We start from the raw sequence: 25,416 nt of genomic DNA, 5'->3' as shown, positions 1-25,416 counted from the left end.
ATGGGTGGTGTGACAGGTTTTGCATTTGTTAGCTTTGTGTTTGAATCAAGGCTCCATTATTTATGTGATGGCACAGATGAAATATTTTAAGATTCTAGTTAGCTGCTCTGTCATATGTGGTTGTTATAACTATGTTGACATGTTATTATAAGGAATAAGTGGTTATAAGAGTCACATCATACTTCAGACTGACTGATAGTATTTATTTACAAAGCTACCAACTTGGTCCAATCCCTGGCCCATGGTGGATGGTGTCCCCAGTGTGAGCATTATTATTCCCATTTACAGGGACTTTCCCAAGGACACACATCCTCCAAGTGGCAGGGCTTGGACTGGAGCAGTCATTCTGTCCTTGTCAATGTAATAAATCCTCCCAGAGTTAGGAGGTATCATTCAGACTCTTCCAAGTGTCCCATTTGGCAGCTACGTACTGAGAAGGACCTCTCCCCTCAGCGTACCATTGATCAGATGACATCATTGCCTGTGCAGAGAGCTGGGCTCCCAGGCTTGGCCCCATGACTGGACCATTCCTGAGGCCAGCAGGTCTGGGAGGCTGGCAGGAACATGGAGTTGGTCTGAACCCACCGTTCCCTGCAGACCGTGAGCTCCTGGCAGCCTCAGAGCCTGTGGCAAAAGCAGACAGATGGGAAGCTTTGATTGCAGTTTCTGAAGTAGATTTCTCTTATTACCACTTTAAGAACACTCTTTCTGCTTTAATGTGATGACAATTTTATGTTTTCTTATTTTTGAAACCACGAGTCTTCTGTCCCAGGAAGGATTTTCCGGGACTGCAAGGCATTGAGCTTGCCTGGGAGCGTCTGTTCTCAGAGCTGCTCCTGGGACAGCAGGAGCACATGGGGTCCTTGAGCAAAGGACGGTCACCTCAAGTCCCTGTGCTTCCTCACCTCCCAACTTCTGTGATGACACTTGTTATTTGTACTTTTTGATAATAGGCATTCAAATAGGTGTGAAGTGATATCTCATTGTGTATTTGATTTGCATTTCCCTGGATTTCAGATAAACAACAAATAATTTTGTGGTTTATGTCCAAATATTGCGTAGCATTTTGCACTATTTTTCCATTAAATCTGGCAACCCTATGTGAGGCTACCTTTTTGCCTCAGGAACAACAGCAATTCTCTTTTAAATTAATTTGCTTTGCTTGCGTTCTCGTGCTCGTGCATGCACACACACACACACACACACTCACACACACACACATACATACACCTGATTTTCCATAACTGTAATATTCCCTGTAATACTACACTATGAGGACCCCAGAAATCATCTACTGCAACTAGTCCAGTTTTAAGATGAAACACAAATCCCCAACATTTCCTGAGCTTTTTCTTTGCATCTGGGACAGGACACAGGCTTTGCTCACATTCCCTGCTTACTCTGCATGCAACCTAATGAGGTCCCTTTGACATATGAGGAAAAGGAGAACTAGCTTGCCCAAGACTACACAGCTATCATGTCATGTTAGGGCATTTACATGTTCTGAGGAGACCTCTGGGAGAAATGCCCCAGTGCTATCTCAGGGGGCCTGCTGCCTTTTCAGCAGGGATCTCTGCTCTGTGCTTGTCCCTGCATCCCGAGCAGCCTGCACACCCATTGCTCTGTCAGTACCAAGTGGCCATTTGAGGCTTGAGATTTGTCTCCAGGCAGACCTGGCTCACAACCCCATCACCTAATCCTCCTTAGGCATGTTGCCTTGGAATGGTTACTTAAAATACCAGCCAGGCTTTCCCCATTTCTAAATTGAGGGTATTACCATTCATCCCACAGGGTGATTTTCAGATGTGATTAAAAAAAATGAGCAGAAACCAATTAGTGTGGTGCTCAGGTGTAGTCGAAGTCCAATCAAGGATTGCTGTTATCACTGGTATTCCCCTTGCACAAACATTCCTCATTGTTTCTCAGCCCCCTAACCATGGATGATCCCTCCACCCCTTGTGGTCAGACCTGTCCCTGCCCTCTGGCCCCTCCCTCCCTTTCTCCTGCCTCTCTCTCATCATTACCTGCAGGTGCCTCAAGGAAGCAGAAGCTCAGATCCTAACCTGCCCTCTGCCACCACCCAGGCAGTCTCCTCCCAGCAAGTGCATCTAGGAGGTCACCCTGGGTTTCTTTCCAGGTAGGAAGCAGAACCATGCTGGGTCTCCTTGCCATCCTGTGCACTCTCCTGTTTCCTGGTAAGTCCAGACACGCTCCCCCCGTGCAGGGTACCCTGAGGCTCCTGGCCATCCCTGTCTCACCACTGTCCCCTCCTCCCCCTGGCAGGTGGTGGAGCAGGGCTCAAGCTGGATCAGCCTGCTTTGGTGGTGGTGCGCTTGCCCCTGGACAGCTCAGCCACCCTGCCATGCAAAGTAGACACCTCGGTCAGCTATGTCCACTGGTACCGCCACCAGGAGGGTACGGCCCCCAAGAGGCTCCTCTACCTAGACATGTCCAGGTCCTATGTGCAGAGGGATTTTCCCATGAAAGCGGACAAAGTCAATGCCAAGAAGGGCAGGGAGAGCAACAGCTGTACTCTGTCGGTGCTGAAGCTGGAGAAGCGTGACGAGGGCGTGTACTACTGCGCTGCCTGGGAAGAGCACAGCCCTGTGCTCTGACCAGGTCCCTGAGCAAAAAGGTCTCTGTCTCCCAGGGCGCTCCATGCCCAGCATCTTCCACCAGCTCTGGGTCCCTGGGGTTGCCCTGGGTCAGCCTCAGCACCCCAGACTCTCGCTCTCTGCGGGTCCACTGCACAGAACCCTGCAGGCTAAGGAGCCCCTGGCGCGCAGTCTGGCGCAGACCCAGCGAGCTGTCCAGTCTGGAGGGACTTTTCTAAAGATTGTCCAGCGCAGTGTTTCTGAAGCGCTTGGAGCAGAATCTGTGCTGCTCAATGCAGTAGCCACTAGCCACTAGCCACATGTGGCTCCTGAACACTCGAAATGTAGCTAGTGCACTAGTGCAAACTGAGATGGGCTGTTTGTGTAACATACAAATCACATTCTGGAGACTATAAAAACAGATGAAATATCTTAGTAATTTCTATATTGATTACTGTTGAAACACTATTTTGGATATGTCGCAGTAAATAAAAACAGTCCTAGAATTTTGTTTCTTTAACTTTTTAAAAAATGCCACAGTTAGAAAATGTGTCTCAAATTGTGACATACATTTATTTCTACTGAACAGAGCTGTGACAGACCGGTGACTGAAGATTCTGGCCATCACCAATGAAGAATGTGAGAATAAAGTATTGTGAAAATCATTCCAGAGAGAGATTTACCATAAAATGATTGAAAACTGAGATTGGAAGTCACCTTCTGATTCCATTTTCTAAGTTGCTGCCCTGCCCACTGCTAGTTACTTTACAGTGGAGAATCAGGGATCAAAAGCACAGAAAACAGCAGGGCTAGCTTCTCAGCATCCTCATGCACTGGCAAGCTTGGTGCTCAACTCCTGTGGGGGGACATGATCCTCAGGCAGGTTGATGCATCAACCTTGGATGAGGCCGGGGCCTACATCCTTCCACTTCTCCTTGAATGCTACTCCATATGGGATTTGGGGGCCAGATTCCCTGGACCTCTGTTATCGCCTCTGTAAAATGGGTGTTTTACCTGCCACGATTATGTGACTGATTTCTGTTAAAGCAAAATTGTACAGATAAGATACCAATATGTTTACTAACTTCTTATAAAGTTTGTCAACTTCTTGAGAAAAAAAAAGAAAATCTATATTACTGATCCTCCAGTCCCAAACAGGAAAACACCTGCTGCCATATGTGGGGAAGAAGCAAAAGCTCTCTGAGGAGGTCTAAGCTGAATTAATTGTATTTTCAATCAAAGATTCAAATTTTATGTACACTTAATAGCATTGGTAAACATGATTATTGAGAGGAAAGTCCAAAACACTTATTACAATTTCGTTACAGAGAAATTAGCTAAATATGAAGACACTGTCATGAGAAGTCCTCCCAAGTCAATTTAAATCTCAGTTTGCAACATGGGTCTATAGTGCCTTTGAGTTACAACCTGAGAGGACAATGGTCTTGTGCATGGAGAAAACAACCCCTATGTGGAGAGAACAAGTCATTTTTGGAGTCATTTTCTCCTCCTGCCCTTCTCCTTGAGGATAAGGTGAGCTTCACCAAGGACACTTTGACCACACACAGTAAAGCCAAACCAGCCAGAGACCAATAAGCCCTCCCATCCTAAGTAAATGTTTGCTAATTAAATGGTTGTTTAAATGGCTGATTCTAACAACACTGAAAGCATCTTGTTAGAATGTACAGGACCAAGTACAGTGGTGACTCCATTAATGTCTGTTGAAGTGAGATTGATATTTTTACTATTAGAGAGGGGCTCACATTACCTCACAGGTGGGGGATTTTGCATAGATGGATGCTTGAAATATCCTGATGATTTGGGCTCAACTCATTTATTTCATTCCTGAGGTGGGTGAGACACAATGATTTTGAGTAATAGAAACAACATTATATTATGAAATTGATGCTGAAAAAAGTCTAAGAACATCTCAAAAAATCAGTTTTCATAGTTATATTATCCATTCTCAATTGATCACACACACTAGTAGTGGGCAAAATGTCATGTCTGTTACATGAGAGTCATCTTCTAAAAATCACAATTCTATAAATTTCTGGGAACACCTGGAAATCTATGCTGATTGTTTTGTGTTGGGTGTTCTTTATGTTCCACCCCCAGAATGGGTTCAGGGACACCATCTTGGGTAGAGGAAAGGGCACAACTTGGAGAGGTCACTTCTAAACATTGGGATCAGGAGAGTTTTTACTATGTTACTTCCATACCCTAATTGACTCATGGAAAATCTGTATGGCTTTTGATTTTTATTTTAAAATTTATTGTTAAAAAGAATTCACATGTTACTTAATATTAAAATTCTTGCATATTATTGAACACTTAGACACATGAAGTCTGATGGTTAGAAATGTGTGTAATAGCCTCTGTCTTGACCACTATTTCTCCCCTCTTCTCCAACAACCTTTGCTTCTTTTACAAAACAAAATCTTGTTTTCTCTGCTGATTCCTACTGACTCCATCTGCCAAGTTAGAGACCAGGTTCATGCTTGGAGAGCTCAGAGTAACTTCTTCGGCTGAGTGGGTCTTTTCCCCAGTGAAGGACAGATACCAGGTACTATAGACAGTGGCAGTGATACTGAGTCTTCTAGTAACACTGTACTTAATTTCCTTGGTTTCCTTACATCTCTTTTGTCCACATGCAGATGAGCGAATGAGATCATCCCAAGCAGAATTGCACACAACCATAGTTTTTTTCAACACAGTTGTTTGGCACTTCTATTGCCTGAAAACATGATCTGCTACCATTCATGGAAGTTTGCTAGAAAATCAACCTCACATGTTCATCTGGAGACTGAGAGGAAGATAGGCTTTCAAGTAGGACCCTGTGTATCCCCTGCTGTGGGGGGACAGATTTCTCCCCTAGGCAAAGGACAAGAATGGATGCTGAGGGGCGCAAAGGATGATGGATACTGTGAAATCTCCTATTTCCTCCTCAGGATCAATGCTCCACTTTTCTCCCCATTGCTCTGTGCCCCAGGAACCTAACCCCTGTGGATTACAGTAATGGGAATCTTTGCTCTGATTTCCAATGGAAAGTTGGCCAATGGAATTTGAAGTTCAAAGAACCATCACCATGTCACCTGACAAAAGTATTTCTTCTTGGGAACTAGATTTCCAAGCCTGTGGATCCAGGGCCCTGAGAAAAAAGAAACACATTCCTCCAGTGAGTTGAGTGGTATAAAAGAGAATTACTTCTCCCACATGCACCTCTTATTCCTGGACATGAAGCTCTGGGTATGGCAGGAGTTGTCACTATATGTTGGTCCCTGTGAGGATACAGGCCTCCTTCAGGGAGGGAGCCCTAAGCTCACTCTCTCCCACTTCTCAGTCTCTTGCTGCTGCTTCCATTAGCTGCTCCCAAACAGCAACCAGAGAATAAGGAAAACCATCTGTGCAGTCCATGAGGGTCTACCTCGTAATGCCCAAGGCAAGGTAAAGAGAAGTAGACTGTCCATCTGGAGGAACAAAAGAATAAAAATCAACTAGACAGTCAAATAAATAGGTTGTATTTGCCCCCAGATAACTAAAACAAGTTGCAGAGTTGGGAGATTTTATCTGGTTCCTTTATTTCTCATTACACAAAGCCACCAAAGTCCCATCTCTAACAGACCAGGATGTGCCCTGTTCCCTCAGTAAGAAAACAGGGAACTGGACAAGTGTTGAGAGATTATCATTAAATGTTGTGCTTTTCTAGTTGATGAATTTAGTAGAGAGGAGCATGTAGATTATTTCTAATGCTTTTGTTCTTCAGTTAAATCAGGGATTCTGAGGTATTTGCCGATTTATTAGAGGTAAGTCATCATCACCTAAGTAGAATAAAATAAATAAAGAGATCTCTATCTCTGTCTAGAAGAATGATTATAGGGCTTTATGAACCAATATTATGATGAATTCAATTCTGTGTTCTTGATGTTCTTTAATACAATAAACAAGTGTGCAGTAGTGAACCAATCTTAACTCTTATGAAAAGAAAGTAGAGAAATGCCTGCCATTTTCATAATGTCAACTAAAATCCAGCCTCTCACGTTTGTTATAATTGTTCTATCATTTCTGTCCTTCCTTCATCTACTTTCCTGCCATTTATGAGTCAACATTTAAATGTTTCACTCACAAACTGATCATTCCTATCTATTGTGAGTTCTGTTGCCTTTACTTTTTTAACTTCTAAATTGAAGTTACCAAATAATTACCAAAAATCTGTAGTTATATTCTGAAAGTGGTAGAATTAGTATTTGTAATCCACATGTCAACATATTACTTTGATTGCTTTCCTTTGCTCAAAGAAAAAGAATTAAGTTCTTTTGAAATTTAATAAACATAATGTTCTGATAAGATTTTAATAATAGCTATTTTTTTACTGAAACCTCCTTCTGTACTAGGTAGGCAGTGTATTAAGCACTTTATATACTTCTTGTTATGTAATGCCTCAGTATCAGAGGAAAGGGAGTCTGATGGCTACCATTGTACCCCCACAGATGTCACTAACCCTGCTCTAAATGTCTGATTTGACATAATTTCCTATTGATTTGCTTTCCTATTTAGAGACTCTGTTGAAATGGTCTGATTATCTCGGAGAGAAGTAAGGTTCTCAGAGATTTTCGATAACTGAAAAGCTAAATCTGAAGGTGCTGGCAATGAATAAATTGGAATTATATCCATTTAGCTGCCAGATAATATGCTACATGTTGAGTCTGTTGAGGAAATCATGTGATCATTCTAAAAATCCTGCAGATACACCTATTTCATGGAAGAAAGAATTGATGCTTAGACAAGAACAGAAGGTGCAAGGGGGAAACTTTACATCCCATGGCGTGGTGTGAGTCAGTGGTGGTGGGTTCAGGGTTGGTTATGGCACAAGATAGTTCTGACGAAGAGGCTGAATCCTAAAGACCAGCAGGACAAAGGGCTGGAAGAAGGTGGGAGGAAGACTGTAAGAACTAACTCCGCTCTTCCCATGTGTAGTGATGTCCTCATGAGAATGAGTAGGAGACAGACAAACAAAGGATGAGGAATGTGCCAAAGGAGATTGTCCTAACTTGAAAGAGTCTGTTTTAACCCAGAGGAAACTATTTTCAGTTGGTAAGGTTAACACGTCCCTCCAATATCAGAATGAAGAAGAGATGACATACATACATTATCAACAATAATGACACTTCCTTTCCCTGCAACAAACCTGGAGTTGCAGCCTCTGTTTGTTGTTACCAGTGTGCCCTGCTCATGTGTGCCTATGTGAGGGGGCACAGTGGGGAACAAAATCCATCCCATACCCACCCTCCTCTATACCCTGAGCAGAGCTGTGTCAGCTTGGAGAAAGAGTGACTTTTTCTAATTATTCTGCAAAGGCTGTGTCCTTTTTTATTTAGTTAAAACGGAGACTTCTGTGCTACAGAGACTCTGTTCAGAAGGTAGTAACTACATAGTTATGTAGACAAGAGCCAGCGTTTTGAAAAACTTAATCTATGAAGCTTTCTGACTCTAAAAAAGATAAACTAATCTACAAAAAGTGTTGTTCAAGAACCAATGAAAATACTATTGTTTGAACCTAGGAACCAAATTTTACAATTCAAATCCTTGAGAGAAACTGACGGTTATGAGAAATGCAGTAAAACAGCAACAACAAAAGCCAGTATTTGCATAGACCCCAGGGGCCCCAGACTGTGGAGTGAGAGGAGGAGGTCAGCTGGAGCATCTAGAGTTGACTTCTGTGGAGCAGAGATGCTCCCACCCCAGTAACTGCTGTGAGATTATGAGATGAGAAATCCAAGATGCTTAGCATCCAGCCTGGAGGAGGGCTCAGTATTATCATCAGTACTTCTTTTAAATTTCACATCTGTCTCTACCCCTTACCATGAAATAATTGGGACAATTAATTTAGAAAAGTCTCCCTTGAGGCACATTTGCAATATTTCTATCTGCACTAGATATACCTGTGTCTATGTCTCTGTCAGTCTTTGTCTTCATTTCTGTCTCTCTCTCCATATCTCTCGGTCTACATATCTGTGTCTATATCTCTGTCTCACTCTCTCTCTCTTTACAGTTAGTAGCCAAAATGACACAACCAAAATATCTATATCCACAGTAGAAAAAAGGATAATTACATTTATGTACCATACTCAACATTGCACCTGCCACCTTAGTCATTTATTGGTACCAAAAAAAAAAAAAAAAGAATCAGACTTTGGGTATCTGATACATATTTGGTCTCTTATAACACTTGCTCAGAGGCAATATGAGAACAATAAATAGGCAGCACTGAGACATCCTGTCTCCTCTACTGCAATTCTTTTTATACAGTCCACAGAACACAGTAGATGAAACCACGTGCAAATGTACAAAATCTTAGAGGAGCCAGACAGTCCGCCCCAAGAACCGCTCTTCAGTTCTGGACTCTCATCCTTTCCACATGGGCAACCTCAGCCCTAGTCCCAGCCTCAGCCTCAGCCCCCACTCTGTGCTCCCTGACAGGTACCTCAGTCCTAAAATCAAGGGGAAAAGAAGCAGACAGTCCAGTCACCAGCTGTGCCTGCAGGCTGTCAGCCCTCCTGCTCCAACTTCCCATTGACCTGATGGTCTCCTGATGAGCGCTTCTGGCTGGGGTTGCTGAGAACAGCCTGAGTCAGGAACCATCAGGTCTTTGTCCTGAGAGGGTTCTAGGCAGTATGGATGGTACAGGCTTTATAACAAGGGACTTGAAATGGAGGGAGGGCAGGTGACTGTGGTCATAGACCTGACTGTGAGGGCCAGGTGCAGTGCCAAATGAAGGAAGATGAACGCAAGTGCTGCTGGGATACAAGTGCTCCCAAGGAGGACCTATGTCTCTGGTGTCTGTGACCTTGCCAGGGTCTGCACATGCCTTGTCTCTCGTGCAGCCTCCGTACACCCTTGCTGAATTAATATGTGAATCAGTGAATTTCAGGAAGCATTATTGAGGAATAATATTTAGAGTATTTCCTGTAATGAATCTTAAACATGCATTCTAGAACCTTGATAGAAATATATACACAGACACCTCTGTAAATACATACATACATACATATGTACTTATACATGTATACATATTCTTATTGCATAGTGGTATAAATATATTATGTTATAAAAAGTACATATGGAAGAAATAAAGTATCTTATTTAAGATTGTGGGTTCTAGATATAGATCCTCTGGTGCAAATTACTGTTCTGCTACTTGCTCATGTCAGACCTTTGATAAAATTCCTGGTGTGTCAAAAGCCTCCCTTTTCTCATCTGAAAGATGGAAACAATAAAAGCACCAACTTAGTAGACTTTGTGAAGATTAAATGAGATAATAGAACCAATGTGTTTGTAGCACAGCACCCACCATGTAGAAATGCCTTCAATATTGTGAGCTATTAATGTTATGAAAAATAAAGAAAATAAAATCTCTATTTTTGAAAGTATTCAAAATAATGAATAAAAGATAAATTCTGCCTTTGTTTTCTTCCCTGTTTGAAATAATTCATGAAGAGAAAACACATTTTTTCATGAATGTGTCTGAAGTGACCATTTATCTCCCTTCTTGGCTCCTAGCATTTGAAACACTCGTCTATGTCCAGGAAATTCCCCACCTTATGAATCTTAGTGAAAGAATGAATTTATTCCCAGTATAGGAAGGAAAAATGTCAGATATTGTTTCTCAGCCTTCCTTTTTTAAATTTTCTTTTTTTAAAAATTATTATGTTATGTTAGTCACCATACAGTACATCATTAGTTTTTGATGTAGTGTTCCATGATTCATTGTTTGCATATAACACCCAGTGCTCCATGCAATACATGCCCTCCTTAAGACCCATCACTGGGCTAACCCATCCCCCCACCCCCTCCCCTCTAAAACTTTTAGTTTGTTTCTCAGAGTCCATAGTCTCTCATGGTTCATCTCCCCCTCCGAATTCCCCCCTTTCATTTTTCCCTTCCTTCTCCTAATGTCCTCCATGCTATTCCTTATGTTCCACAAGTAAGTGAAACCATATGATAATTGACTTTCTCTGCTTGACTTATTTCACTTAGCATAATCTCCTCCAGTCTCATCCATGTTGATGTAAAAGTTGGGTATTCATCCTTTCTGATGGCTGAATAATATTCCATTGTATATATGGACCACATCTTCTTTATCCATTCATCTGTTGAAGGGTATCTTGGCTTTTTCCACAGTTTGGCTATTGTGGACCTTGCTTCTATGAACATTGGGGTGCATATGGCCCTTCTTTTCACTACATCTGTATCTTTGGGGTAAATACCCAGTAGTGCAATTGCTGGGTCATAGGGTAGCTCGATTTTTAAATTTTTGAGGCACCTCCACACTGTTTTCCAAAGTGGCTGTACCAACTTGCATTCCCACCAACAGAGTAAGAGGGTTCCCCTTTCTCCACAACCTCTCCAACATTTGTTGTTTCTTGCCTTGTCTATTTTTGCCATTCTAACTGGTGTAAGGTGGTATCTCAATGTGGTTTTGATTTGAATTTCCCTGATGGCTAATGATGATGAACATTTTTTCATGTGTCTGTTAGCCATTTGTATGTCTTCTTTGGAGAAGTGTCTGTTCATGTCTTCTGCCCATTTTTTGACTTAATTTGTTTTTTGGGTGTTGAGTTTGAGAGGTTCTTTATAGATCTTGGATACCAGCCCTTTATCTGTAGTGTCATTTGCAAATATCTTCTCCCATTCTGTGGGTTGCCTCTTTGTTTTGTTGACTGTTTCCTTTGCTGTGCAGAAGCTTTTAATCTTGACGAAGTCCCAAAAGTTCATTTTCTCTTTTGTTTCCCTTGCCTTTGGAGACGTGTCTTGAAAGAAGTTGCTATGGCCGATGTCGAAGAGGTTACTGCCTATGTTCTCCTCTAGGATTTTGATGGATTCCTTTCTCACATTGAGGTCTTTCATCCATTTTGAGTTTATTTTTGTGTATGGTGTTAGAGAATGGTCAAGTTTCATTCTTCTGCATCTGGCTGTCCAATTTTCCCAACACCATTTATTGAAGAGACTGTCTTTTCTTCATTGCATATTTTTTCCTGCTTTGTCGAAGATTATTTGACCATAGAGTTGAGGGTCCATTTCTGGGCTCTCTATTCTGTTCCATTGGTCTATGTGTATGTTTTTGTGCCAGTACCATGCTGTTTTGGTGATTACAGCTTTGTAATATAGCTTGAAATCAGGTAACATGATGCCCCCAGCTTTGTTTTTCTTTTTCAACATTTCCTTGGCAATTTGGGGTCTTTTCTGATTCCATACAAATTTTAGGATTGTTTGCTCCAGCACTTTGAAAAATGCCATTGGTATTTTGATCAGGATGGCGTGGAAAGTATAGATTGCTCTGGGCATAGATTGTTTAAATAGACATTTAAACAATGTTTATTCCTCTGATCCATGAGCATGGAATGTTTTTCCATCTTTTTGTGTCTTCTTCAATTTCTTTCATGAGTGTTCTGTAGTCAGATGCTTTACCTCTTTGGTTAGGTTTATTCTGAGGTATCTTATGGTTTTTTGGTACTATTGTAAATGGAATCGATTCTCTAATTTCTCTTTCTATAGTTACATTGTTAGTGTATAAGAAAGCAACTGATTTCTGTGCATTGATTTTGTATCCTGCCACATTACAGAATTGCTGTATCAGTTCTAGTAATTTAGGGGTGGAGTCTTTTGGGTTTTCCACATAAAGTATCATGTCATCTGCGAAGAGAGAGTTTGACTTCCTCTTTGCCAATCTGAATACCTTTTATTTCTTTTTGTTGTGTGATTGCTGTTGCTAGGACTTCTAGTACTATGTCGAACAATAGTGGCGAGAGTGGGCATCCTTGACGTATTCCTGATCTTAAGGAAAGGCTCTCGGCTTTTCCCCATTGAGAATGATATTCGCTGTGGGTTTTTCAAAGATGGGTTTTATGAACTTGAGGAATGTTCCCTCTATCCCTGTGCTCCAGAAAGTTTTAATCAGGAAAGGATGCTGTATTTTGTCAAATGCTTTTTCTGCATCATTTGAGGGAACCATATGGTTCTTCTCTCTCCTCTTATTAAGTGTTCTATCACATTGATTGATTTGTGAATGTTGGACCATCCTTGCATCCCCAGGATAAATCCCACTTGGTCGTGGTGGATGATCCTTTTAATGTATTGTTGGATCCTACTAGATAGGATTTTGTTGAGAATTTTGGAATCCATATTCATCAGGGATATTGGTCTGAAATGCTCCTTTTTGATGTGGTCTTTGCCTGATTTGGGAATCAAGGTAATGCTGGCCTCATAGAATGAATCTGGAATCTTTCCTTCTGTTTCTATTTTTTAAAACAGCTTCAGAATATGTATTATTTCTTCTTTGAATGTTTGGTAGAATTCCCCAGGGACTCCATCAGGTCCTGGACTTGTTTTTTGGGAGATTTTTGGTCACTGTTTCAATCTTTTGACTGGTTATTTGTCTATTCAGATTGTCAATTTCTTCCTGTTTCAGTCTTGATAGATTATAGGTTTTGAGGAAGGCATCCATTTCTTCCGGGTTGCTCAATTTATTGGCATATAGTAGTTGATAATAATTTCTAATAATTGTTCCTATTTCCTTGGTTTTAGTCGTGATCTCTCACCTTTCATTCATAATTTTATTAATTTGGATCCTTTCTCTTTTCTTTTGGAGAAGCCTGGCCAGTGGTTTACCGATCTTATTAATTCTTTCAAAGGACAAGCTTCTACTTTTGTTGATCTGCTCTACTGTCTTTCTGGTTTCTAATTCATTGATCTCTGCTCTAATCTTAATTATTTCTCTTTTAATGTGTGGCTTAGACATCATTTGTTGTTTTTTCTCCAGTTCTTTAAGGTGTAAAGTTAGTTTGTGAATTTGGGATTTTTCTATTTTTTTGAGTGAGGCTTGGATGGCTATGTATTTCCCCCTTAGGACCACCTTTGCAGTATCCCAGAGGTTTTGGATTGATGTGTTTTTGTTCTCATTGGTTTCCATGAATTGCTTAAGTTCTTTGATTTCCTGGTTGGCCCAAACACTTCTTGAGCAGAGTGGTCTTTAGCTTCCAAGTGTTTGAATTTCTTCCAAATTTTTTCTTGTGATTGAGTTCCATAAAGCGTAATGGTCTGAGAATATGCAGGGAAGCATCTCAATCTTTTGGTATCAGTTGAGACCTGATTTGTGACCCGTATGTGGTCTATTCTGGAGAAAGTTCCATGTGCGTTCGAGAAGAATAAGTATTCTCTTGTTTTGGGTGGAATGTTCTATATATATCTATGAGGTCCATCTGGTCCAGTGTGTCATTCAAAGCTCTTGTTTCTTTGTTGATTTTCTGCTTAGATGATCTGTCTATTGCTGAGAGTGGAGTATTGAGGTCTCTTACTATTAACATATTATTATTAATATGACTCTTTATTTTGATTAACAGTTGGCTTATGTAGATGGCTGCTCTCATGTTGGGGGCATAGATATTTACAGTTGTTAGATCTTCTTGTTGTATAGACCATTTAAGAATGATATAGTGTCCTTCTGTGTCTCTAACTAGTCTTTAGGTTAAAATCTAATTTGTCTGATATGAGAATTGCTACCCCAGCTTTCTTTTGAGGCCCATTGGCATGAAAGATGGTTCTCCTTCCCTTCACTTTCAATCTGGATGTATCTTTATGTTCAAAATGAGTCTCTTGTAGACAGCATATGGATGGGTCCTGTCTTTTTATCCAATCTGCAACCCTGTGCCATTTTATGGGAGCATTTAGGCCAATCACATTGAGAGTGATTATTGAAAGATTTTATTGTCATCATGTTGCCTGTGAAGTCCTTGTTTCTATAGATTGTCTCTATAAATTTCTGTTGTATATGACTCTTGGGGTCTTTCTCCTTTTATAGAACCTCCCTTAATATTTCTTGCAGGGCCAGCTTAGTGGTCACATATTCTTTCAGTTTCTGCAAGTCCTTGAAGCTCTGCATCTCACCATCCATTCTAAATGACAGCCTTGCCTGATAAAGTATTCTTGGCTACTGTTTGGTACCCTGACTATAACTTGCCAGCCCTTTCTGGCTTGCCAGGTCTCTGTGGATAGGTCTGACGTTATTCTGATGTTCCTCCCTCTGTATGTAAGGAAACTTTCCCCCCTAACTGCCCTTAAGATGGTTTCCTTGGTTCTAAGATTTACGAGTTTTACTATTACATGCCGGGGCATTGGTCTGTTCTCCTTGATCTTGGGAGGGGTCCTCTCTGCCTCTAGGACACAAATGCTTGTTTCATTCCCCAGATTAGGGAAGTTCTCAGCTAGATTTGCTCAAATATATCTTCTAGTCCTCTCTCTCTCTCCACCCCCTCAGGGATCCCAATAATTCTGACATTGGAATGTTTCATGGTGTCACTTATTTCTCTAATTCTGCTTTTCATGGATTTTAAGCTGTTTGTTCCTGGCCTCCACCAGTTCCTTCTTTTCTATCAGTTTGTCTTCTAGATCATTAATTTGTTCTTCTGCCTCATTTACCCTAGCTGTTAGAGTATCTAGATTAGATTGGATCTCATTGATAGCATTTTTAAGTTCTGCCAGATCAGCTCTCATTTCTCCCCTTAGAGAATCTGTGTTGCCATTAATCATTTTCTCCATCCTAGCTATTGTCTTCATAACTATTATTCTGAAGTCTATTTCCGACATCTTGTTTATATCTACATCCATTTGTTCTGTGGCAGAGGTCACAGTCTCTGAGTCTTTCCTATTTGAGGGGTTCCTCCTCTTAGTCATTCTGTTGAGGGGTGGTTGAGGGAATGTACAGAGTCCAAATTATTGACCACAACCCAACAGGTGCAAGATGCTTACTTGTTTTCTAGGGACCTTAGGGTTGTTGGCCTCTTTTTCTTCCAGCCTGTCTTCTAGGAGAGGGGCCTGCTGTGCTGTTACTCAGGCAATCCTGTATGTGCAGAGTTGTCCTGCTCCCTGTGGGGGGGATGGGCTCAGTTAAAACCCATTTTGGGGGGCTTTTGTTCTCTGGCAGCTTTCCCTGGCAGCTTTCCCCATCTCTTCCGAGAGTCAGAGCAGAAGTGACTGTATCTAAACCTCTGCCTCACGACAGAGAGATCGCAATCTGTTCTTCAGTGAGGTCTCTAGGCCACATTGTCTCCATTTCTGTCTGTGCTGCTAAAAACTGCAGCGTCCTTGGTTGTGCACCCCACAGCAGCACTCCCAGCCCTCACTTCCAGGTCCAAGCATGTCTCTGCTGTCTGTGCTTCTAAAACTGCCAGCCACCCCCAGCTCATTTTTTTAGAAGGACTGGAGGAGGGGCAAAGGGAGAGAGAGAATCTTAAGCATGCTCCAAGCTCAGCACAAGCCCAATGTAGGGCTCAATCTCAGGACCCTGAGACCATGACCTGAGCCAAAATCAAGAGTCAGACATTCACCAACTGAGCCACCCAGGTGCCCTAAATATTTGCTCTTCTGAAAGTTAATATTTATTAAACATGTAATATTTTAAAATTAAATTGCTGAGTCTCATTTAAATTTAAAGTCATTTAGAATGCTAAGTCTCAGCATCCAGAGACTCAGTATGTGAGTAAGGTTCAGGCTGAGACAGGGAATCACTGCATGCCATTTTTATAACATCTAAAAGAAATCCCTCTGTAACATAACTATTACTGGTCCATTTTAAAACTAAAAAAATTAGAGCTTAATGAATTTAGGCTTAATGTTGAGCCAAAGGTAGTAAGTTCATGCCTTCTGAACTGGAATAATGGGCACTGAAAGGTTTAAAGACTGCAATTCCTTAAGTGAACTCTAGGGGGTCCAGTGAATTAGAATTGGAGCAAGGCCCTTTTGCTTGGAGGTGTGGGGAGGTTGTGCCAGTATGATCTCATCGGAATAGAGCTCAGAATCCATTGAGGCTGTTAGATGTGTCGCCATATTGGGCCACTGTTGATTCTCCCTGTGAAAGAAGAGAGGGAACCTGCCAAGAGCAGAAAAGCCTATCTGAGTGTTTGTGTGTGTGTGTGTATGTGTTTGTGTGTGTGTGTGTTCTCCCTTCTGGGCATATGTTAGCTCCTGTAACCCACATCACCTAAATATTCTGTTCCAGTATAATCAGCCAGCATGTCTGACTCCTGAGGTAACTGAAGTACTAAGGGGGTCAGTGACTTATCCAGGTCCACAGCTGGTACTGGGTGAGGTGGCAGAGAAGGGGAGGGACCCATATCAGCTGACTCCTCTTGGCCGTTACACTGAACCACTTCACTGCAGGACAATAAAAGGAAAAATACACTGTCTCCCACAGCAGAGACAACCGATACTGAACACTAACTGACACAAATTGTTACAATGTGCTGCAGCACAGGTGTAGGACCTGAGGGATTAGGTGTCTTCAGAGAATAAGTAAAATGCCAGTAAATTCTCAGTTGCCTTTTCAATATAAAAGGCCTGTCTTCATGTTCCTGAGCAACGTTTCTGCAGTACAGGATTCCAAGGGGAATGGCAGAGTGGGTGTGAGAATCACCCTGCCACACCCCAGACAGACACATTTACCAGGAATTTCTTTCCAGATTGGAAGCCCTCTTACCCCATCTGCCCAGCACTCACAGGGAACAGGAAGGCCCAGAACTACTCATATTTGTGGCAGATAATGAACAACCCCAGGGAACTATCTAAGCCACCACTTCTGAGAAACCAGAACCAGCCCCACCCTCCTGCCTTGGGCCTGACAAGTTCTGTTAACAGGGACCTTTCTTACCTTGTTGCTGGGGACCCAGCCAGGCCAACAATATGCCACTGCTGAAAGCTATCATTTTCTTGTCTCCCAGGCCTGTGAGTTGTCCCCCACGAACTTCAGTTTACAGAAAACCTCAAGAAATTCTTCTTGTTGCCTTTTTCCATATAATTTTTTTCATGGGAATTTCCCTTCTTTGCTTGCAGTTGGCCACAGGCAGGTAAAGTTGGAGCAACCTGAAATATCAATATCCAGAGCAAGAGATGAGTGTGCACACATATCTTAGAAAGTGCCCACTAGCTTAACAAAAGAGCCATGCACTGGTACTGACAGAAACCAGATCAGGGAGAGAATATCTCACATTTGTCTCAACAAAGCTTACTTAGAGCCACTTAAGTGGGAAGAACAAGAAACTTCCACTTCAACCTTGAAAATAAATTTCTTAAGGAAACAAGATGGGGTCATGTACTACTGTGGCTGCTGGATTTGGACCCACAGCATTAGAGTTGCCAAGAGAAGCTGCACAAGAACCATCTTCAGGTCTGACCACACCCACATCCTTCTCAATATGGGCAACCACAGAGGTTGCAGAGCTGGGTGCCCAGCCAGAGCCTCTCCCTCTGCAGTGTTTCCTGAGCTTGGCAGGAAAATGTCTTAGATTCTGTTCACACAGTGAGCCCCATATGATATCGGCAATTATGATACAAATTAAAGCAGTTTGAACTGATATCCTACCAAATTAGGCTGTCTGGGAACTCTGAAAATACAGAGTGAATGGTTCACAGGAAAATCCATTTGTCTGTTAATGCACTGTAGAGAGAGATTTCTAGTACCTGAATGGTTCAAAATGAAGACAGGAAAGGGGTATACAGATTACATAAGTATTTCTTATTATCACTTCCAATTTTATTCATGGGCATTGCAGTTTTTCAGAGGTAGAATGATCTGTCAAACATAAAAATTCCATGCCTTTACTACCATCCTGTGGCCATACTGAAAGAATCTACTGATTGTTATAACCCTAAGTATATGGCAGTTATTTGGGTATAGGAGACACCAAGGTATAAATCGTGTATCCTAGAGATAGAAGCAGCACCTCACTCCACATTCAGGGTCAATACTAGGACAAAAGGAACACACGCGTTCAATGGGAACAGGCCCCTGAGAACAACAGGTGCCTGCAACATGGTGGATATGCCTCTAAAACCTTGTTCTCTGGGGTTCTGGAAAGAAAATCAAAAATCCTGAATACGTATCAGATGGTTAAAAAGAAGGATAATGGATACTCCCTTTATCTGTAAAGAAAAGATGGCAAAGGCCTCTCACAAATTAATAAAATTAAAAATCATGATTGAGAATAAAATTCTGTAATTAGTAGCTGGATGGTTGCCAGTTTTCAACAAATAGTGATAACCACAAGTATTGTGTGAAATTACAAAACCTCCTCCCCCACCTCCTTAGAGTCCACTTTCAAATGTTGAGATAAGATCTTTACTTCAGAAGAACTTGATACTTTTGGTAACTTGGCTATCTGAGCACATAATCACGATGCATGCAGTTTACCTCTGGTTCCTGAGATCATGACAACACCTTCATTCTCTCTTTCTCCTTCTAGCAATCAGGTGGTGCTATCAAGTGTAGAGATGCTATGGAAGCAGAATGAATTCCTGTGACAGCAGTGTCAGAACCTTCCCAGGGGCAAACTCAGGATTTTGTGTCCCACACCCTGCCCATCATGATTCCTGACTGTGGTGAGTTCCAGGGGGAGGAACCGGAGGGCCTGGGTCTCAACAAGGCCTCACCTGTCCCCTAACACATCTACAGAAAGAAGGTAAGAAGACCCCTGAATAAAATATGGAGTCAGAGAACAATGAACACTTTCTAGAAAGAAGTGAATGAAGGGCGCCTCGGTGGCTCAGTTGGTTAAGGGTCTGCCTTCGGCTCAAGTCATGATCTCAGGGTTCCTGGGATCGAGCCCCACATCAGGCTCTCCGCTCAGCAGTAAGTCTGAATCTCTTTCTCCCTCTGTGATCTCTCTTGCTTTCACTCTCACTCAAATAAATAAATAAAATCCTTTTTTAAAAAAAGAAGTGAATGGGGGCGCCTGGGTGGCTCAGTTGTTAAGTGTCTGCCTTCAGCTTAGGTCATGATCTCAGGGTCCTGGGATCAAGCCCCGCATTGGGCTCCCTGCTCGGCAGGAAGCCTGCTTCTCCCTCTCCCACTCCCCCTGCTTGTGTTCCTGATCTCGTTATCTCTCTCTCTGTCAAATAAATAAATAAAATCTTTAAAAAAATAAAGAAAGAAAGAAAGAAAGAAGTGAATGAAAAGAGGGATTAAGTTTCTCACAGTATCTGTGCTAAATATTTTACACAGATTATTTTATTTAATTCTCAAAAGAGCAGTGCAGAATGGATTGAATTGGCCATGTGGGGAGATGGAGCCACCCTGACTTTTCAGCACACAACAACCATGAAACACTACAGTGATGACAGGAGGGAAAGGATAGCCTTATCTATGTGGCTTTGAAGTGACAAGATAGTATGTGGCTGTCAAAAACCTGTTTTTAGAAGAATTATACATCAAGTTTACAAATTTATTAAGGGACAGAGCAAATTTCCTCAGGTGGGGCCTTGGTCCGTCAGCATTTCTAAAATTTCCAGGGGGTCCAGAACATGTTGCCCCAAGAGAGGACTTGATCAAGATGGAGGGCCAAAGGTAGAGTCAGTATTTCCAGCACTAATGCAGTCAGTATTTTTTGTTGTTGTTTTACATTTAATAATGAGATTATTTATATAAGAATATAAAATATAATTGTATATATAACACTTAATATGTTTATATATTTATATTTTCCCATCTAATATTACTATACTAATATACTAATACTAATACTACTCTGTCACAGCCTGAAAAAAAAAAAAGAAAAACTAAAAAGCTACAATTAACCATAATGGCAATAGTATTTACCATGGAACAGGGGGTCTGCAAACTCTGCCCACACCAGGCAAGTCCCAGTTTTGTAACTAAAGTTTTATTGAAACACAATCTTGACCATATGCTTACAAATCATCTGTAGCTGTTTCCACTACAAAGACAGAGTTGAGTAGTTGCAACAGAGACCCATAAAGCCTAAAATGTTGACTATTTGGCCCTTTACAGAAGATGTTTGTCAATCATTGCCCTCAATGATATACTGTGAGTGACATTTATTTTTATTTTATTTTATTTATTTTATTTTTTTAAGATTTTATTTATTTATTTGACAGAGAAAGACATAGCAAGAGAGGGAACACAAGCAGGGGGAGTGGGAGAGGGAGAAGCAGGCTTTCCCGCTGAGCAGGGAGCCCGATGCGGGGCTCGATCCCAGGACCCTGGGATCATGACCTGAGCCGAAGGCAGACGCTTAACGACTGAGCCACCCAGGTGCCCCTATTTTTATTTTATGTTTCCCTATTTCTCAGTGATTCCTCAGCAACCCTTGTTATATATCCATTCTCCCCATACTGTCTATTTTTAATTAAAAAAAATTTTTTTTTATTATGTTATGTTAATTACATACAATACATCATTAGTTTTTGATGTGGTGATCCACGATCCATTGTTTTCTTTAACACCCAGTGCTCCATGCTGTACGTGCCCTCCTTAATACCCATCACAGGGCTAACCCATACCCCATCCCCCTCTCCTCTAAAACCCTGTTTGTTACTCAGAGTCCATAGTCTCTCTCCCTCCAATTTCCCCCTCTTCATTTTTCCCTTCCTTCTCCTAATGTCCTCCATGCTATTCCTTATGTTCCACAAATAAGTGAAACCATATGATAATTGACTTTCTCTGCTTGGCTTATTTCACTTAGCATAATCTCCTCCAGTCCCATCCATGTTGATATAAAAGTTGGGTATTCATTCTTTCTGATGGCTGAATAATATTCCATTGTATATATGGACGACATCTTCTTTATCCATTCATCTGTTGAAGGGCATCTTGGCTCTTTGCACAGTTTGGCTATTGTGGACCTTGCTTCTATGAACATTGGGGTGCATATGGCCCTTCTTTTCACTACATCTGTGTCTTTGAGGTAAATACCCAGTAGTGCAATTGCTGGGTCATAGGGTAGCTCGATTTTTAATTCTTTGAGACACCTCCACACTGTTTTCCAAAGTGGCTGTACCAACTTGCATTCCCACCAACAGTGTAAGAGGGTTCCCTTTCTCCACAACCTCTCCAACATTTGTTGTTTCTTTCCCTGTCCATTTTTGCCATTCTTTTTTTTTTTTTTTAAAGATTTTTATTTATTTATTTAACAGAGATAGAGAGAGAGCACAAGTAGGCAGAGTGGCAGACAGAGGGAGAGGGAGAAGCAGGCTCTCCGCCGAGCAGGGAGCCCAATGCAGGGCTCGATCCCAGGACCCTGGGATCATGACCTGAGCTGAAGGCAGCCACTTAACCCACTGAGCCACTCAGGCGCCCCCATTTTTGCCATTCTAACTGGTGCAAGGTGGTATCTCAATGTGGTTTTGCTTTGAATTTCCCTGATGGCTAATGATGATGAACATTTTTTCATGTGTCTGTTAGCCATTTGTATGTCTTCTTCAGAGAAGTGTCTTTTCATGTCTTCTGCCCATTTTTTGACTTGATTATTTGTTTTTTGGGTGTTGAGTTTGAGAAGTTCTTTATAGATCTTGGATACCAGCGCTTTATCTGTAGTGTCATTTGCAAATATCTTCTCCCATTCTGTGTGTTGCCTCTTTGTTTTGTTGACTATTTCCATTGGTGTGCAGAGGTTTTTATCTTAAGGAAGTCCCAAAAGTTCATTTTTGCTTTTGTTTCAGTAGCTTTTGGAGATGTATCTTGAAAGAAGTTGCTGTGGGCGATGTCAAAGAGGTTACTGCCTATGTTCTCCTCTAGGATTTTGATGGATTCCTGTCTCACATTGAGGTCTTTCATCCACTTTGAGTTTATCTTTGTGTATGGTGTTAGAGAATGGTCGAGTTTCATTCTTCTGCATGTGGCTGTCCAATTTTCCCAGCACCATTTATTGAAAAGACTGTCTTTTCTCCATTGCATATTTTTTCCTGCTTTGTCGAAGATTATTTGACCATAAAGTTGAGGGTCCATATCTGGGCTTTCTATTATTTTCCATTGGTCTATGTGTCTGTTTTTGTGCCAGTACCATGCTGTTTTGGTGATTACAGCTTTGTAATATAGCTTGAAATCAGGAACGTGATGCCCCCAGCTTTGTTTTTCTTTTTCAACATTTCCTTGGCAATTCGGGATCTTTTCTGATTCCATACAAATTTTAGGATTGTTTGTTCCAGCACTTTGAATAATGTCTTTGGAATTTCGATGGGGATGGCATTGAAGGTATAGATTGCTCTGGGTAGCATAGACATTTTAACAATGCTTATTCTTCTGATCCATGAGCACGGAATGTTTTTCCATCGTCTTCAATTTCTTTCATGAGTGTTCTGTAGTTCTTAGAGTATAGATCGTTGGCCTCTTTGGTTAGGTTTATTCCGAGGTATCTTATGGTTTTTGGTGCTATTGTAAATGGAATCATTTCTCTCATTTCTCTTTCTACAGTTGCATTGTTAGTGTATAAGAAAGCAACTGATTTCTGTGCATTGATTTTGTATCCTGCCAAATTACTGAATTGCTTTATGAGTTCTAAGAATTTGGGGGTGGAGTCTTTTGGGTTTTCCACATAAAGTGTCATGTCATCTACAAAAAGAGAGAGTTCGACTTCTTCTTTGCCAATCTGAATACATTTTATTTCTTTTTGTTGTCTGATTGCTGTGGCTAGGACTTCTATACTATGTTGAACAATAGTGGCTAGAGTGGGCATCCTTGACATGTTCCTGAACTTAAGGGAAAGGCTCTCAGCTTTTCCCCATTGAGGATGATATTCGCTGTGGGTTTTTCATAGATGGAATTTATGAACTTGAGGAATGTTCCCTCTATCCTTATACTCTGAAGAGTTTTAATCAGGAAAGGATGTACTTTGTCAAATGCTTTTTCTGCATCATTTGAGGGGACCATATGGTTCTTCTCTCTCCTCTTATTAATGTGTTCTATCACATTGATTGATTTGTGAATTTTGAACCACCCTTGCATCCCGGGGATAAATTGCACTTGGTCTTGGTGGATGATCCTTTTAATGTATTGTTGGATCCTATTAGCTAGGATTTTTTTGAGGATTTTGGAATCCATATTCATCAGGGGTATCGGTCTGAAATTCTCCTTTTAGATGGGGTCTTTGCCTGGTTTGGGATTAAGGTAATGCTTGCCTCATAGAATGAGCCTGGAAACTTTCCTTTGGTTTCTATTTTTTGAAACAGCTTCAGTAGAAAAGGTATTATTTCTTCTTTGAATGTTTGGTAGAATTCCCCAGGGAATCCATCAGGCCCTGGACTCTTGTTTTTTGGGAAGTTTTTGATCACTGCTTCAATCTCGTTACTGGTTATTGGCCTATTCAGATTGTCAATTTCTTCCTGTTTCAGTCTTGGCAGTTTAAGGGTTCCCAGGAAGGCATCCATTTCTTCCAGGTTGCTCAGTTTATTGGCATATAGTTGTTGATAATAATTTCTAGTAATTGTTTTTATTTCCTTGGTGTTAGTCGTGATCTCTCCCCTTTCATTCATAATTTTATTAATTTGGATCCTTCTCTTTTCTTTTGGATAAGTCAGCCCAGTGGTTTATCGACCTCATTAATTCTTTCAAAGAACCAGTTTCTCGTTTTGCTGATCTGATCTACTGTTTTCTGGTTTCTAATTCATTGATCTCTGCTCTAATCATAATTATTTCTCTTCTAATGCATGGCTTAGGCATTGTTTGTTGCTTTTTCTCTAGTTCTTTAAGGTGTAGAGTTAGTTGGTGAATTTGGGATTTTTCTATTTTTTTGAGTGTGGCTTGGATGGCTTTGACCATGGCTATGGTCCCCCTTAGGACCACCTTTGCAGTATCCCACAGGTTTTGGACCAATGTGTTTTCGTTCTCATTGATTTCCATGAATTGTTTAAGTTCTTCTTTGATTTCCTGGTTGATCCAAACATTCTTGAGCAGAGTGGTCTTTAGCTTCCAAGTGTTTGAATTTCTTCCAAATTTTTTCTTGTGATTGAGTTCCAGTTTTAAAGCATTGTGGTCTGAAAATATGCAGGGAATAATTTCAATCTTTTGGTATTGGTTCCGACCTGATTTGTGACCCAGTATGTGGTCTATTCTGGAGAAAGTTCGATGTGCCCTCAAGAAGAATGAGTGTTCTGTTGTTTTAGGGTGGAATGTTCTGTATATATCTATGAGGTCCATCTGGTCCAGTGTGTCATTCAAAGCTCTTGTTTCTTTGTTGATTTTCTGCTTAGATGATCTGTCTATTGTTAAGAGTGCAGTATTGAAGTCTTCTACAATTAATGTATTGTTATCCATATGACTCTTTATTTTGGTTAACAGTTGGCTTATGTAGATATCTGCTCCCATGTTGGGGGCATAGATATTTACAATTGTTAGATGTTCTTGTTGTATAGACCATTTAAGAATGATATAGTGTCCTTCTGTGTCTCTAACTACAGTCTTTAGTTTAAAATCTAATTTGTCTGATATAACAATTGCTACCCCAGCTTTCTTCTGAGGTCGGCTGGCATGGAAGATGGATCTCCATCCCTTCACTTTCAGTCTGGATGTATCTTTAGGTTCAAAATGAGTCTCTTGTAGACAGCATATGGATGGGTCCTGTCTTTTTATCCAATCTGCAACCCTGTGCCATTTTATAGGAGCATTTAGGCCATTCACATTGAGAGTGATTATTGAAAGATATGAATTAATTGTCATCATGTTGCCTCTGAAGACCTTCTTTTTATAGATTGTCCCTATAAATTTCTGTTGTATATGACTCTTGGGGTCTTTCTCCTTTTATAGAACCTCCCTTAATATTTCTTGCAGGGCTGGTTTAGTGGTCACATATTCTTTCAGTTTCTGCCAGTCCTGGAAGCTCTGTATCTCTCCATCCATTCTAAATGACAGCCTTGCCAGATAAAGTATTCTTGGCTTCGTGTTCTTCTCGTTTAGTTCCCTGAATATGTCTTGCCAGGTCTCTGTGGATAGGTCTGATGTTATTCTGATGTTTCTCCCTCTGTACGTAAGGAATCTCTTCCC

General features: G+C 41.1%; 1 gene segment (V, D, J or C); it reads left to right on the top strand.

Annotated features, from left to right (window-relative positions):
* The first annotated feature begins 2,131 nt into the window (after positions 1-2,131).
* The window catches only part of LOC116628969, a 53,710-nt gene continuing 30,425 nt past the window's right edge, over positions 2,132-25,416 (top strand). The window contains 2 exon segments of the C gene segment in view: positions 2,132-2,195; positions 2,284-2,585. Of these exon segments, the coding sequence occupies positions 2,153-2,195; positions 2,284-2,585 (345 nt within the window).

Source organism: Phoca vitulina, unplaced genomic scaffold (genome assembly GCF_004348235.1).
Source record: "Phoca vitulina isolate PV1807 unplaced genomic scaffold, GSC_HSeal_1.0 scaffold159, whole genome shotgun sequence".
Lineage (NCBI taxonomy): Eukaryota > Metazoa > Chordata > Mammalia > Carnivora > Phocidae > Phoca > Phoca vitulina.
Note: the sequence above shows the minus strand (reverse complement) of the source record. Positions and strands in the feature narration are given on the sequence as shown.